We start from the raw sequence: 15,324 nt of genomic DNA on the forward strand, positions 1-15,324 counted from the left end.
AAAAGGAAGTGACTTTTTTTAGTTTTTTTTTTTTTATTGGTGTGTCACTATCTCACAGTTAGTATCTTAAGTTTGGTTTTAATTTCAGAAATTACATTGCTAAATTGTTGCTCTTCTTGTGAAACAGAAAACAAGCAGTCAGTGGTGCCAGGTAAATGTGTGAAAGAGGAGAAAGACGGGGAGGGAGTCTTGCAGCAGTGTAAAAACTCTGTGCTGGTGGCTAACAGCACAGAGCAGGGCTCCACGCTCAGAGACCTGCTCACCACCACTGCAGGAAAGCTCAAGCTGGGTTCTACTGATGCAGGAATTGCCTTTGCACCTGTTTACTCTACTGCTGCACAGGTAAGCTGACCAGCTCACTAATCCCAATTAAATGGTGCACACTGTTGCATCACCTTTGACAAGCTTAAGGTTTTCAAATTCACAGTGAAGCTGCTTTATTTGAGTTTCTTGAAATATTCTTTGTGTGTCCACAGACTGGAAAGGATGGCCGGACCATGCCAAACATCCTGGATGACATCATTGCTTCAGTGGTAGAGAATAAAATCCCTGCCAGTCGCCAGAGCATCACCACCAAGCTGTCGACCAAGCAGGATCACATGACCCCTAGCAACAACAGCAACCCCGCCCACGTTGGTACGGACGACACCAAAGCACAAAGGAAGAAGTCAGCCACTGTGCCTACAGTGGTGCTGGAGGATTCCACCAATCAGTACCCAGACATTCCTCACTCGTGGTTAAATAACAGGCGGCTGCTGTGGCTCAAAGATCATCGCAATCAGAGCAACTGGAAGCTGTTCAGAGAGTGCTGGAAACAAGGACAGGTACAGTCGGGTCCAAGTAATCCACTACCACGCTTACCGTCAGCAGTAAAGGCTTGACAGTTAATTGTTGTGTTTTCTGTGCATTTCCAGCCTGTTTTAGTGTCGGGGATCCATAAGCGACTGAATGTCAACTTGTGGAAGGCCGACTCCTTTAACCAGGAGTTTGCAGACCACCAGGGAGACCTCCTCAACTGCAAAGACCAGGTGGTGTCCAACTCTGGAATAAAGGAGTTCTGGGATGGATTTGAAGATATTACCAGTGAGTTTAGGTTGATTAGATCTCACTCTGACTTGATTAGTTTTGTTGTTTAATCTAACTAAAACTCTGTTCCTTGTTAAGAGCGACCGAAGTCCAAAGATGGTGAACCCATGGTCTACCGGCTGAAGGACTGGCCGTCTGGGGAGGAGTTCATGGCTCTGATGCCATCAAGGTAAATGTTTCACATGTTAATCCTGAAAATTTTCTAAACATACTGATATTTTCATGCAGTGTATTAAAAAAAAAAATGTTCTCACTATTTGAAATGAAATCTAAGGTTTCCTCTTTTAGTTCAGTTAGAATTGCTGAACTTATTTTAGATTAGTAAATGCCAAAAAATGACCAAGAGAAAGTTTTCACAGCTTTTAAAATTCAGAGGTTTGCATTCAGTTTGATTGTTATACATTAAAAGCAATTTACAAAGGCCCAGATGATGATGTCATGGCTTTTTGATGATCATGATAAGTTAACTGAAATCAGAAATCCAACTGCGATCAAATGTGTACACTAATAAAATTATCATACTGAGTCAGCATCATTATAATTTTATGAGATAATTTGGTTCAGAGGTAAATGTCCAGGTAGCATCAGAAGATCAACTAAAATACATAAAATTTGGCATAGATCTGGTGTATTTTCTTAGATGATGTGTTTTCAGTATAACAACTCTAAAACAGCCTCTCTTTTTCCACAGCACAACTATCTGCCAAGTCAGGAAATGATAAAGTTCTATATAAAACCAGCTTTATTTTATAGTCTGTCATAAATATATTTTTCAGGTATGACGACCTGATGAAGAACCTTCCTTTGCCAGAATATTCGGATCCAGAAGGGAGCCTCAACCTCGCCTCACACCTGCCATCTTTTTTCGTCAGGCCTGACCTCGGGCCAAGACTATGTTGTGCATATGGTAAGAGGATCAGCTCAGGACGACCTGCTCAGGTTTAGTTTGATTTTGTTCATTGTAGACAGAGTCCACATGAAGACACAGTGTTTATATTCTGTGAGTTTAAAGGGGAGGTTTGTGTCATTTGTTTGTTTCTTAAATATTAACACAAATTGTAATAATTTAATCCCAGTCATTATGTTTTCTATAGGAAACTGATCACGCTAAAATATATTATAGTGGCAAAGATCTTGAAATCTCTAAAAGTCCTGACTCTAAAAATATAGCAGATTACTGGAGGAGTTCGATTTGGTTTAGATTCCACTCTTTATTTATGTTTTCGAAATACTCTTCTTGTCCTCAGAGGGAAAATGTTTTTTCCTATAATGTCAGTAAAAACAGAATCCTGCTAACCAGCAACTTTGGCAGCTTTAGGCAGACAGTTTTAATTTTATACCAGCTGACTGAAATTACAGCACCAGGCATAAATGCACAGCAGTAATCTGGTCTAAGTTTGGAAAAGCTTCTGCTAAACACTGCTGACCTGTTTGACCAAGATCCATTATAAAAACGTCCATATCTTTTCAAAACAGAAGAATCTCCTTCTGGAGGGCTTTTTTTCCTGGGATGTTCAAATGTTCTGTCTTTGTGTAATCTTCCACTGCCTTCACTCTTGCAGCAGTGATTAAAGGCTGTCTGTTGCTGCAGGCGTAGCTGCATCTCAGGATCAAGACTTTGGAACTGCCAACCTCCATGTTGAAGTATCAGATGTGGTGTCTGTCCTGGTTTATGTTGGAGTGGCGAAAGGGAACGGAGTCCTATCCAAAACTGGTAACTTTAAATGATTCTTTTTGAGACGTAACGAAGCAACCTGTGTGACTGAATTGTCACATACTAACATAGAACAAAACGTATTATTTAAGAAATACAATTAGGAAATGCATATGTTTGGGATGAATTAATCACTTTTGAACTGTTCTGTTTTCACGGTAAAAATGATTGTAGAAGAACCTTGTTCACAATTATTGTTATTATTATTATTTGTTTGTCTGGAACCTTTAAATGTGACAGAAAGCGACATCATAATGAATGGGTAAGCACTGCATGAGTAGCATGTGACTGTGTGTCTGTAGGAGTGTTGAAGCGTCTGGAGGAGGAAGATTTAGACGAGGGCGTTCGAAGGCGGCTCAAGGACTCCAGTGAGATACCTGGAGCTCTGTGGCACATCTACCTCAACAGAGACATGGACAAAGTCCGGGAATTTCTGCACAAGGTTGGTAACTGCATGGAATACATGCAGCAGACTCAGACGACTCTTCAGTGCATTCAGTGCCATGTTACATATTGTCACTTCACAAACTCTCTTCCTTTGTCAGCTCTGTAAGGAGCAAGGTATGGATGTGTGTCTGGACCAGGACCCAGTCAGAGAGCAGAGCTGGTACCTGAGCAGGAAGCAGCGCCAGCGACTCCTGGATGAGCACGGAGTTCAAGGCTGGACTGTTGTTCAGTTCCTGGGAGACTCGGTCCTCATTCCTGCAGGGGCCATGCACCAGGTAGTTACTCAGCACAGCCACTGGGATATTTCCTGTCTTCAAGTCTTTGTTGTAGCAATGCCTCTTGGCTGTGTTCTTAGCCTAGAGGCTCTTTAGCTCTTTATTTCCCTCAACATGGAGACACATTTGTCAGAAAAACTCATCAGTGTCGACCTGCAGAGTTCAGTTTGTTGGTTTCACCAAAGAAAAACCAGTCAAACCCTCTCTGTTAACGCCAGGCAGCTCATTCTGATGATGATTCTGGTTTGGAGCCGTTTGTTGGATCGGAGGCTGGAAGTTTTAACCTTTGGGTCATTTAACAAACATGGGAGAACCATACAGAACCCCAGTCATCCTGACACTCTCCTTCACGGCGGTCACCAGCTTGGTCCTACATGGCTATGGGATGTGTCCTATTCTCCATGAGGCAGTGTGGGTGTGTTGATCTGTCTGGGACAAACTTTACACCCAGTGACAACCGGTGATGGAGATGCTGCCCCACATCATCATACTGCCTTCTCCAAAAACTGTTTGGCAGTGACAGAGAAGATTTGGTCAGTCTGTCATGGCTACAACCCACAAACACTCCACTCTGCTACTGGACCCACACCAGTGAAGAGGAATAAGAGGCTCCAACAGTAGAAAACGTATCACCAAGATTCATGGTTACAACCAAGACAAAAGCCAACCAAGCACACATTTCACTGAGTTTTTTCTTCATGTGTAATTATTTCTGCAGTAGGTAGACTGTGGTCCATTTGTCCTGTGCTGAACTGTGCATCTTCTTGTCCATCAGGTACAGAATCTTCACAGCTGCGTCCAAGTCATCAATGACTTTGTGTCTCCTGAGCATGTGGGCAGGTCCTTCCACCTGACCCAGGAGCTGCGCGCCAACAAAGAGGAGGTCAACTATGAGGATAAGCTGCAGGTAAGGAACCTGAGGAACAGGCCAGGATCCCTTTGGTGTTTTACATGATTATTATCCAGGTTAAATCTATGAATCCACAAGGTGCTATCTTTTAGGTTTGAATAGATTCGCTGATAGGTTGACTCCTTTTAGAACTACTTGAACACAACAAGTGTTTTCCAGCGTCCAATCAGATCAGTTTGGAAGAAGAAAGCGATCTTCTTCCATTGGGTTCTGCTGTTAGTCGTACGAAACACACAATGCAAAGGTTCCAGCTCAGGATTTTTGCTTGTAAAAAAAAAAAAAAAAATTATAATAATTGGAGTTAATTATGTTAAAATTTTGAACTCATTAAAATCCTGGCACTAAAAAACATAATTTTATAAAATAAGTTGCACTATGATGATTGAGAGGATTACTTTAATTTTATCGTCAGTTGCAGCCCGTTGGTATGGAATAAATATTAACAATTTAGGCAAAATTTACTGCACAGGAATTAAGTTTCATAAGGCTCATGAAACTGATGACCACTCTGGACTGTCAAAATAACAGCCAACACATGCCCAACAAAATAAAAGCCTTCACATTTTTCACAGCAGGTATTTGCTGTTTGGGGCATCATATGACTGGTTTAACCCATCCACTGTTAAACAAGGGATTAGTGAGGCCTTTGAAAATGAAGCTTACTGAAAATTTCAAAATGAAAGCCTCAATAGTTCTCTCAGGTCACTTGCAAAGCAAGGCTAAAATAAGGCTAAAATGCTTTTGCTTTATGAACAAAAACAATATTTGTTGTTTGTGGGACACATCTCTTAATTTGGTGTTAAGAGATGAGCATTTATTTCTGGTAGCGAACTGCCACAAAGTATAAATCAAATTTTTACTTTGTGGCGTATACAATGTATATTTTTCCCAGCTGAATGTATACTTTTATTGTGAGGGGGAGAAGGTTATATTTTCTTCTTTTTCTGCTGACTTCCACAACTTTTATATTTACCACCAATGACAAAAAAAACAAAAAAAACATTTTCACTTTTCTGCAAAATTCAGTAACTGCACAATGTTAGTTAAGTAGTAACTAATGTAAGATAAATAGTATTTCAAAAGAGCAGAAGAAATCTTATGAACAATAAGAATATTTGTGTTTATCTGTTGCTAAGAGATGAGCTCATTATCTGGTAATGAAGTGCCACGAAGTAAACATCTGACTTTTACTTTTGTACAAGTAAAAATCAGAAGGCAGTGCATTAGTTATAGTTATGCTAGTTATACCCCACATGCCACTGGTAGCATTTAGGCTAATATTAGCATTTTGACATTTGAACATTTTAAAATGTTATTGTGGACGGGGACATCTAGAAGCTTTTATGCAAGCATGTTTTGTTTTTTGTTCTAAGGTGTGTGATACTTTGTTTTTATGCTATTTAGTTACTTTCAGAGCTTTGTAACTCAGTTACCTGTTTGAGGAAGTTACTAGAAGCTGGTCACCGCTGGTTGTCATTCTAATTCTGTGCAGTTTGTCCAGGCTGCACTTTCACTTCTCAACCTCCTGCACTACACAGTTTGACCAGTAGATGTTGCCAAAAACACTTTTCATATGAAAGGCAGAAGTTCCAGTTTTACTTTCACCACATCGGCTGTAGTAGGAGGAGCAGAAGAGAAATGAAGCTCATTTGCGACACTCATTTAGACATTTTTCATTTATCAAAAGAATTGTAGGTTTAATCTTTTGATTACATATAAGATTGTTGATGTTTGTCTCGATTTCAGGTGAAGAATATCCTGTACCACTGTGTGAAGGAGGTGGTGAGCTCACTGAAGAGGAATAACTCTGACATAGATCTGAAGGAAGAGAATTCATGACACCTAATTAACCTGGGCCGTGCTATCCAAAACGACCTCCGACCTTCGCCGGTCTTCAGCCTCACCCTCTTCATCATGTGCTGAAGGTGGTCTGCTCAAAGCTGCTCCCATGACCCTGGAGGCTCTGCAGTGACAGACCCAATCTAGTGGCCAACTCCAAACCCAGCTGAGTCCATGTTCTGTTGAGCCAAACGGAGAGCCAGGACCAGAGTTCCTGCTGGACCCATGAGACTGCAGCCTCACTGCCTGGAACCAGAGCAGAGATGGCTGCAGGACACCAAGGACCGCTGGAGGAACTCTGACCTCCTTGGTCTGACCTTGGCCTGACCTTGGCTTGCTGTATCAGTGACAGACTGAGCCCTGAGAGCCTCTGTGGGAACTGCTGAGGACAGGCTCACTTTAAACTGCCTGTGGTTTCTGGGAAGGAAGATTTTGCTGATCTCAGCAGCATCACCAGCAGCATCAGGAGCAAAACACAAAATCTCAGAGGCTCCAGGAAATCAAGGAGTAAAAACAGAAGACAAGAGAGAACCAGGAGATTAAGGATGCTTCATTCAGCAGCCTCAGCTGCCTCTTTTCTTTCCCTTCTTTTCTCTCCAATTTGTCCGTGTCTTTTGTTTTCTAGACGTTCTCGTCTGTCTTCTCTGTTCTCGGTTTTCTTTCTCAAACTGTCGTTTCTTCCTCTGCAGAGACGTTCCAGCTCTGAAAATGCAATGTTATGAAGAAGAGAGACTTCATGTAAATGTGAGCTGTATAGTTCTTTTCTTTTACTCTGTGGTTTCAGTTGTTATGATCTCTACTGTGATGGAGGACACACACACGCACACACACGGGCTACTGCCTGTGACTTTGGGAAATATTGACACTCTCCAGTCCTCATGCCATAAATCTATTTTCTGAAAATGAACTGCCAAGCTATTGTTCAGACTGTAAAGTTGTATTATGTAAAAAAAAAAAAAACAACAAAAAAAAACTTCTACACAACAGTTTATGAAAACAAAACTAATCGCTGTAAAATTTTGACATTTACAAAAAAGATGTAATTTATTTAATAAAAGAATTGTCTTGCTTTTTTTGATAAGATTTACTATTGTGAACTTTTGAGGTTTAAAGGTTAAAATAATAAAGTTAACTATAAAGTGTAAATATATACATATATACATTAAGTGAAGTATTTTTTTAAAACATGGCTTGCTTCAATTTTCAATTTTTGAAGTGCAAGTGTTAGATGCTTTGTACATTAAAGTTCAAAAAAGTTTTACATTTTCCATTAAAATGGATTTATCAAATATGTTGCTTGTTGGTTTTGATTCTGATGAGATGAGATCCGGTTCCAGGAAGGAGCTCCGACTCACAGCTCGAGATCGATAAGACGCTCCAAAGATCCTACGACAGAGGGTAACCCGGACAACGGAGGGAACAAATCATCCCCACCATCAGAGAATGGGGACCGGGCCCTGTGAAGCCCCCGGGCCGCTGACCCGACAGCCAGACCAATGGACAACCTGGACCTGCAGCCTGAAGGTTCACTAGTAGATAAGAAGCACAAAGCTGCTACCTCATTATGTAGACAGGCAAAAACTATATTTAAAAAAATATTTTAAAGAGTAACAGAATACAGTACAAAATAAGACATTTAGGCAAAGAGAACATCCATCCATCTTCCAGCTCCTCCAGAGGAAACCCAGGGCGTTCCCCGAGGAAACGCTTAAACAAGTTTTATATTCATTAGAACAGTGCGAAGCATACTGTCTAAGCAGATAGAAAATAAAACTACAAAACGCCTTTGCAGTGTTTTCGCTAATTAAAACAGTGAAGTTTGTTCATACAAGTCTCTCTAACACACTTTTGTGAATAGTATAAGTATAAAGCTGGTACTTTTATTCACAAAAGTTGTAACTGACTGTATTACCTGTTGAATATATAAATGCCCTTTAGCACATTTCCTGAATTGGAAGCTAGAATTTGAAACCAAATTTGTGTGACAGGCCTAGTATTAACTTACTGCTCTGTACTGGCTGTTTAATATTTGCAGCATCTTTGGAAATGCTGACTTTTGGATTAGATTAAAGGGCAGCATCTCCTTTGCGATTAAAGTGTAACTAACTCCTGAAACCTCTCTCATGGCTAATTTTGAAAAATTACAACAAAGTCGACGGAGCCAAAAGATCCAGGTTGGGTTTGGGGACGAGTCCTTTGTGTGAAAAGACAGAAGCTGTTGTTAACTTATCCACCTTATTGCTATGTTTATTAATTTTTAAAACTTTTTTTTTTCAAAACAACTAGTGATAAATCTAGCAACTCTTGGCAGTCAGTGACTAATGATCACAACATACTAGAGAATGTTGTGAACCACCACTTATTAAGATGAGAGTTAAGTTTATAATGTCTCGCATTGAGTTTTCAGAGCTAAGTTGTTGGTAAAAATGAATAAAGTTTTCATTTAGTTCCTTCTAACGGGTTCTATTCTCTGCCTCAATACACACACGACTAAAGAATGTTCTAAAAGAACTTAGCAGAAAAGCAGCTTTAATGGTTTGTCCTTCGATGAATGGAGACGATGGGAGACTGGAGATGGGGTCAGAGGTCAGAGGTTCTAGTGTGTTGCTCTGTGCAATGTTAACCATCAGATGGTGCCGTTGTTCCATTGCCCTGTTTGTTGTGAACTCTGACCTTTTTCTGACTACTGTTGCAACTGTCACAGCCTTCACAGTTTCTATGTGGAAATGATTTGGCAACATGAAACACATTTTAGTGATGTGATTATAGAACTTTGGGAGATATTAAAAGATTACAGAACTGGTCAGGAACCGATTGACTAAAGGATCTGGAGCAGCGCTGCATTAGGCAGCCTCAACTAGAACCATCGCAGAAATTGATCTGAACTAATAAATCTAATGAAAATTTATTAGCCAAAGGAACTGGATGAAAGAAAGGTTTGCAGATAGCAGTCTGTGTTAAAGATGAGGATGAGGTTCATGCGAGTTTTATTGATTTCCGTTGAGGCAGACTGCTGTATGTGCTGACCCTGGTCATACTGAGGCAGGATGCTGCTGTCCAGGAGTGAAGGCAGACAGTCGTGTCCTCCTGTACTTTCTATATCAAGCGTGAAGGATCAGGCAGGCTCGTCATAGGAGGTGAATACTGTAAAAGAGTCGGTCCATCACAGGGTGACAACCTGAGGTCCTGTTGAGTGATCTGTCTTCAGCCTGTCATCCACAGACTCAACAAAAAGTCACTGACCTAAACAGAAAATGTGAAATAGTGAGGCGGACCCTGGATACACACATCAAGCATCTGAACAAATTTGCTGAGTGATGAAGAAGAACAGTGAGGATACTCACCATTGAGTCCTGATTAGCTGACTAACAGCCTTTTAAGGTTTAAGTTGTTTTTTTGTTTTTTTCACTTCCCCAATGTGTTTCTTGCTGCTGTTTCTCTTTTTGCTGTTAGATCCATCAAGGCTGAAGCTGTAAGAGTTTTACAGTCTTATGACCAGAGTTGTGTAGTAAATAGTTACATTTACTCAAGTACATTTACTTAAGTCACTTTATTTTGAGAAAATTTACTTTTAGAAATATTTTTACTTAACTGTCATTTTTACTTTTACTTGAGTCATTTTTATTATTAAGTGTTTCTACTCTTACATATTTGAGTAACATTTCTGGATTCTCTGCCCACTGAATAAAAAACATGCTTTAACCAAACATTCCCCACAAATACACACGAACACACACACCTGCAGGTTTTGTTATATTTTCATAAGTTTTACATTGGGGGAAAAAAAACTTATGTGGAGAAAACAATTTTGCCTTTTTTTTGTTGTTTTGTTTGTTACTTCTATAAATTATTGTCATTTTGGTTCTTAACTTACCAAACTTTACATAACTCTACATTTTGGTGCATCTGATGATATAATATCTGAATATCAAATGATTGATAATTTGATCACTCAGTACTTCAGTAGACTTTTTTTTTTTTTTTTTTTTTTTTTTAACCAAACATATAATTAAAATACTTTTTGGAGTATTTTTATTAAGATGTACTTGTTACTCTAACTTGAGTAATTTCTTGGATGGTTGCTTTTTACTTTTACTTGAGTGAAAATATGTTGACGTCTTAATGGAGTAGGATTTTTGGGTACTCTGCCCCTGATCAGATGTGTGTGAGTATGAACTCACTTCCCCCCCCACTCCCCCCCCCCTCCCCCCCCACACACACACACACACTTCTGATGTGTTTGTGTGTTGGGTAGGATGGATTTGCTGCAGGAGAGGCAACAGGCGGAGTGAAGCAGTAGCCATTAGACACTAGGTGGGGGTTAAGGCCTGGAGGAGTGGGGTGAGGTAAGACTGGGGTGAAGGTTTAAGTTGAGGGCAGAGGGGAAAAAGAGGAGACAAGGTGTGTGTGCGTGTGTGTGTGACTGAGTGTGTTGGATGAGAGAGTTTAAGTGGAGGGCAGACCAGAGACTGCCTGTGAGTTTCTGTCCTCTGAACGACCTCCTCTGCCTCGACACATGAACAAGAAGTTCCCACCTCAGCCTCATGCCTTTGTGCTCATGAAAGGGAGCAGAGCTGCCTCAGCTACAGTACAGACTCACTTCTTTAGAAGAATCACAGAACACAGAATCATTCCACTCAAAAACAACTGTCTGAATATGAGCAAGTATCAAGTATGTCACAGTTGTATGGATGAGAATACCACACTGATGTCAGAGGAGAATGAGAGGATGAGGAGGCAGGACTGGCTTTAGGAACCACTGGTTCCAGAATACAAAGTTCTGGATGAATTAATGGACAAAGTTTAAAGTTCTGATCCCAGTAACTGATGTAAGCTGAGATTTGTTTGCTTTTAAGCCCAATTCAGTTGCCAAGACATAAAACCTTAAAGGACATTGACCACAAAATCTTAGCATGTCCAGACAACCAGATTTGCTGCCTCCTTTTTAAAGGAGGCAGCAAATCTTCTTGCCGAGCTCACTACACAGATTGTACTGAAGTTTCCGTTTAAATATAGAGGCTGGTTGCTTTTTGAATTTTCCCTTTTCTTTGTAAGAATTTGATACCATCACTACCCTGGAGTATTGATGTAAGGCAGGATGAAACCATGCTGTCATGTCACCAGATTGAGATCCGACCATCTGAACGATGAAATCATTTCTCATCAGAGCAGGCAAAGTTTGTCCAGTTATTGGCCAGTTTGGGTGAGGCTGAGTGAAATGTAGCTTCACTTTCCTGTTTTTAGCTGACAGAACACAACTGGCTTTGTCTTTGTTTTCTGAAGGTACTTGATTGAATGATTGAATGATTGAATGATTGAATGATTGAATGATTGAATGATTGAATGATTGATTGATTGATTGATTGAATGAATGATTGATTGGTTGATTGATTTTATTTAATGGGAGAAGCTGGAATGTGGAGGGACAGCAGATTCTCATCCCAGATTTACAAAATAATTCCTTTTCAAGTTTGCTGTCAAAAAGCAACTGAGAGTTTTCAGTTGTTCAACCATTCTCTCATCTATCACATTAACCCTTCAGACAGTGTTCCTTGTTTCTTCATAACAATGATTTCCCAAAATAAAATAACTGTACTCATCACAATGGTATCTTTCAAGGTTATATCCAAGGTTCTGTTCATGATGCCAGCAACACCAGACAACTGTGGCAGGGCATCCAGTCTGTGACTGTCTATAAAACCACATCTCCATCCTTCCAAGATGACATTAGCTTCCTTGATGAGCGCAACAGCTTCTTTGGAAGATTTGAAGCCTTAAATAAAACCCCTGCAAGGAAAGCTGCCCCTCACCCTGATCAACAGGCCCTCAGGCTCCAAACATCTGCTGTGCAAAAATCCCTGGGGAAGGTCAACATACAAAAAACTGCAGGTCCCGACAACATTCCAGCAAGGCTGATCAAAGGATGTACAGACCAGCTAGTCCATGTTCTCACTGACATCTTCAGTACGTCTCTGCACCAGACCATTGTCCCCTCATGCTTTATTATTCCAGTGCCCAAAAAACCAACAATCACATGTCTGAATGACTTGCGACCCGTTGCATTAACATCTATCATCATGAAGTGCTCCAAGAGAGTGGTTAAGGATCACATTATGTCTATATTGCCTTTGACCCATTCCAGTTTGCATACAAACCTCACTGTTCAACTGAAGACACCATCTCCACTGCTCTTCATCTGAGCCTGGTACATCTGGAGAAAAGAAACACCCACCTATGGATGCTGTTTTTGGACTTCAGCTCAGCATTGAAAACAATCATTTCCCAGCATTTGGCATTCAAACTGGTCTCCCTGGGCTTCAACGCTCCACTGTGCAACTGGCTGCTGGACTTCCTCATCAACAGACCTCAGTCTGTCTGTGTGGGTAATAACACCTCCAATATCATTTCTTTGAACAATGGTTCCCCCCAGGGCTGTGTCCTGAGCCCCCTGCTGTTTACCCTGATGACTCACGACTGTCGTTCCAGGTTTAACACCAACCACATCATGAAATATGCAGATGACACAACAATTGTGGGATTAATTCAAGACAACAATGAAGTGAACTACAGACTACTGATGTAAGAGGTGCAGCATCTTGTGGACTGGTGCAGAATAAACAACCTGCTCCTGAATGTCGACAAGACAAAAGAGATCAATGTCGACTCCAGAAGGTCTGGACCAACCACACACCTCTCTTCATTAACGACAGAGCAGTGGAGATCGTCAGCAGCACTAATTTCCTGGGGCTCCACATTACACAACCTCAGCTGGACAACTCACATCACTTCACTGGTGAAACAGGCACAGCAGCGGCTGCACTTTCTGAGACGAATGAAAAGGACCTTCCTCCCACCTCCCATCCTCTCCACCTTCTACAGAGGAACCATTGAGAGCCTGCTGACCAGCAGTATCTCCATCTGGTCTGGGAGCTGCAAGGCCTCAGATTGGAAGTCTCTGAGAAGAGTGGTGAAGACAGAAGAGAGGATCATTGGGACTCCACTCCCCCCCATCCACACCATTGCACACAGATGCTGCTTAACCAGAGCAATCCAGATCCTCTCTGATTCCAGCCGTCCTTTCTATAGTCTGTTCATCCGGTTGGCATCTGGCAGGAGATTCCATAGCATCTGCTGCGGAACAAACAGACTCAGAAATAGCTGTACCCACTGGCCATCAGATTGCTCAACAAACCCATCACTAAAACTGTCTGAGACTGCTTGAAAATACTAAGTTATATATATTTAGCAATACATTATTATTTGTTTATTATGTAATTATAGGCACACTTGTGTTTCTGTGTGTGCTCCGGTGGCCAAGTGATGACATTTCATTGCTAATTTTACTTATGTTTCTTTGAGCAATGACAATAAAATAAGTCTAAGTCTAAAATCCTTTACAATGACAAATCAGCTGATCAGTCTGAACTTACTGACCTTAAAGTGGACATTTGCTTTTATATCCTCATCTTCACATGTAAATAATGCTCTTCTGGTCTACATAAACCAAGCAACTTGTTTTAGAGCAACTTGTTTTAGAGCAACTTGTTTTGCTGCATTTTAAAAAAAATGTGAATTAGACATTTCATACCTCCTCCAGGGCACATAGTGATTCTCTTCACCCTGTTTGGCCATTTTTGTAGTTTGATAGAAGCAGTTCAATTATCTGCGATTGTCAGAGAAACTTTTAATTCCCAAGTTTTTTAAAGATGTCAACAGTGGACGACTTGTCCATCCAACCTTACATGTTGGAGCCAGAGTCTGACCCAGAGCAGGAGAATGAAGTCAAGCCTGCAGAACCACACATTCAGATGAAAGCATCACCAAGGTGATATCACTGTATTTACACCCTCTCCATTCCAGTAAACCAGGCATGACAGTTAAGGAGTTAGCAAATGTCAAGAATGCCACTGAATCAGAAGTGGTCCCACCCGGTGGGTGACCCACACCGGCTCCCTCCACCCTTTAGAAAGCTGTAGAGCAAGGGGAGGGGGAATGATTATTTTTTTAAATTATTTATTTATTTTTCTTTAAAGGGTGTTTTGATGTTTTGATCCTCTGGTTCAGTGGGAGTTGCCCATGTCAGAAACTGTCACTGTACTGAATGCATTTGGATCATGTGGTCCCAAGACAAAACCCACAAAATCAAAGCTGAATAATTATATTCAAAACATGAAAAACAGTTATATTGTCAAGGCGGCAGCTACAAGCTAGCAGACAGTGCTAACAGGAGCTGTTCGCTACTGTCAGACCAACGGCCAGGACTCACAAAATTCATGTCTGAAATAAAGTTTGTTGTTATTTTAGTATTATTTGAAGCTTTCTGTTTTTCTGTAGAGAGAAGGAAGTGATGTCCCCATCAGACAAAAGCTTTCAGAAAATCCCTCTTGATACTGGCAGAGGTTGCTGAAGCACTTTATCTTTAAGTGCTTCGTTCAAACCAGGAGAACTTTCCTCAGTGATGTAGGAACATTTCCGAGAACCATACAATTCAACCAGGAACCGGACGGTGATATAAGGAATAGTGTGTTAATACACCCTGGAGCTAACATTTGGACTCGCCTACTTGCAACTTCAGCATAGCTGAACTTGGACAAGAAAATTGATGTGACAAAAGAAAAAAAAGATGAAAAGATGGATTCACAAAACTGGTGAGCTGGAAGTCCATGACCTAGTTTAGCAGTTCCACAGCAAATTCACTGACGTCATTGACAAAAATGTCTGTTACATCACAGAACACAAAAATGTGTTACAAATCTGTTATAAATTATTAAATTATTTTAAGAATTTGTAAAATAAGGATATTTTAAGAATTTGTACAATTTTTAAAATATTGTAAAAACTGTAATTCTTACTTATACTTAAAATAGTGAATTTTGTATGATATGTCCCCTTTAAATTCAGCTCTAAACTCTAAACTCAGCCTGTTACCTCCACCAGTGTGTGAGCAAGTGACCTCTGTGTTTCTTCTTTGGAAAACAGATTTCTGGTGTCAAATACCAGACATCTTGAGTTTATATCTGGTATTTGACTTTGACTGGGCCATTCTAACATAA

At 40.5% G+C, this 15,324-nt stretch overlaps 1 protein-coding gene across 2 annotated transcripts in view; it reads left to right on the forward strand.

Annotated features, from left to right (window-relative positions):
- The window catches only part of jmjd1cb (jumonji domain containing 1Cb), a 101,558-nt gene extending 93,660 nt beyond the window's left edge, over positions 1–7,898 (forward strand). Inside the window, exons 21-30 of one of the 2 annotated variants that reach the window (XM_044102983.1) lie at positions 128–342; positions 477–824; positions 915–1,083; positions 1,165–1,255; positions 1,863–1,993; positions 2,678–2,800; positions 3,103–3,242; positions 3,346–3,522; positions 4,298–4,429; positions 6,179–7,897. In XM_044102983.1, the coding sequence (XP_043958918.1) occupies positions 128–342; positions 477–824; positions 915–1,083; positions 1,165–1,255; positions 1,863–1,993; positions 2,678–2,800; positions 3,103–3,242; positions 3,346–3,522; positions 4,298–4,429; positions 6,179–6,271 (1,619 nt within the window). In that variant the 3' untranslated portion in view covers positions 6,272–7,897. Of the gene's footprint in view, positions 1–127; positions 343–476; positions 825–914; positions 1,084–1,164; positions 1,256–1,862; positions 1,994–2,677; positions 2,801–3,102; positions 3,243–3,345; positions 3,523–4,297; positions 4,430–6,178 lie in introns of both variants that reach the window. The other variant, XM_044102984.1, reaches the window with a different exon arrangement.
- Positions 7,899–15,324: the final 7,426 nt, after the last annotated feature.

This window comes from Gambusia affinis, linkage group LG20 (genome assembly GCF_019740435.1).
Source record: "Gambusia affinis linkage group LG20, SWU_Gaff_1.0, whole genome shotgun sequence".
Lineage (NCBI taxonomy): Eukaryota > Metazoa > Chordata > Actinopteri > Cyprinodontiformes > Poeciliidae > Gambusia > Gambusia affinis.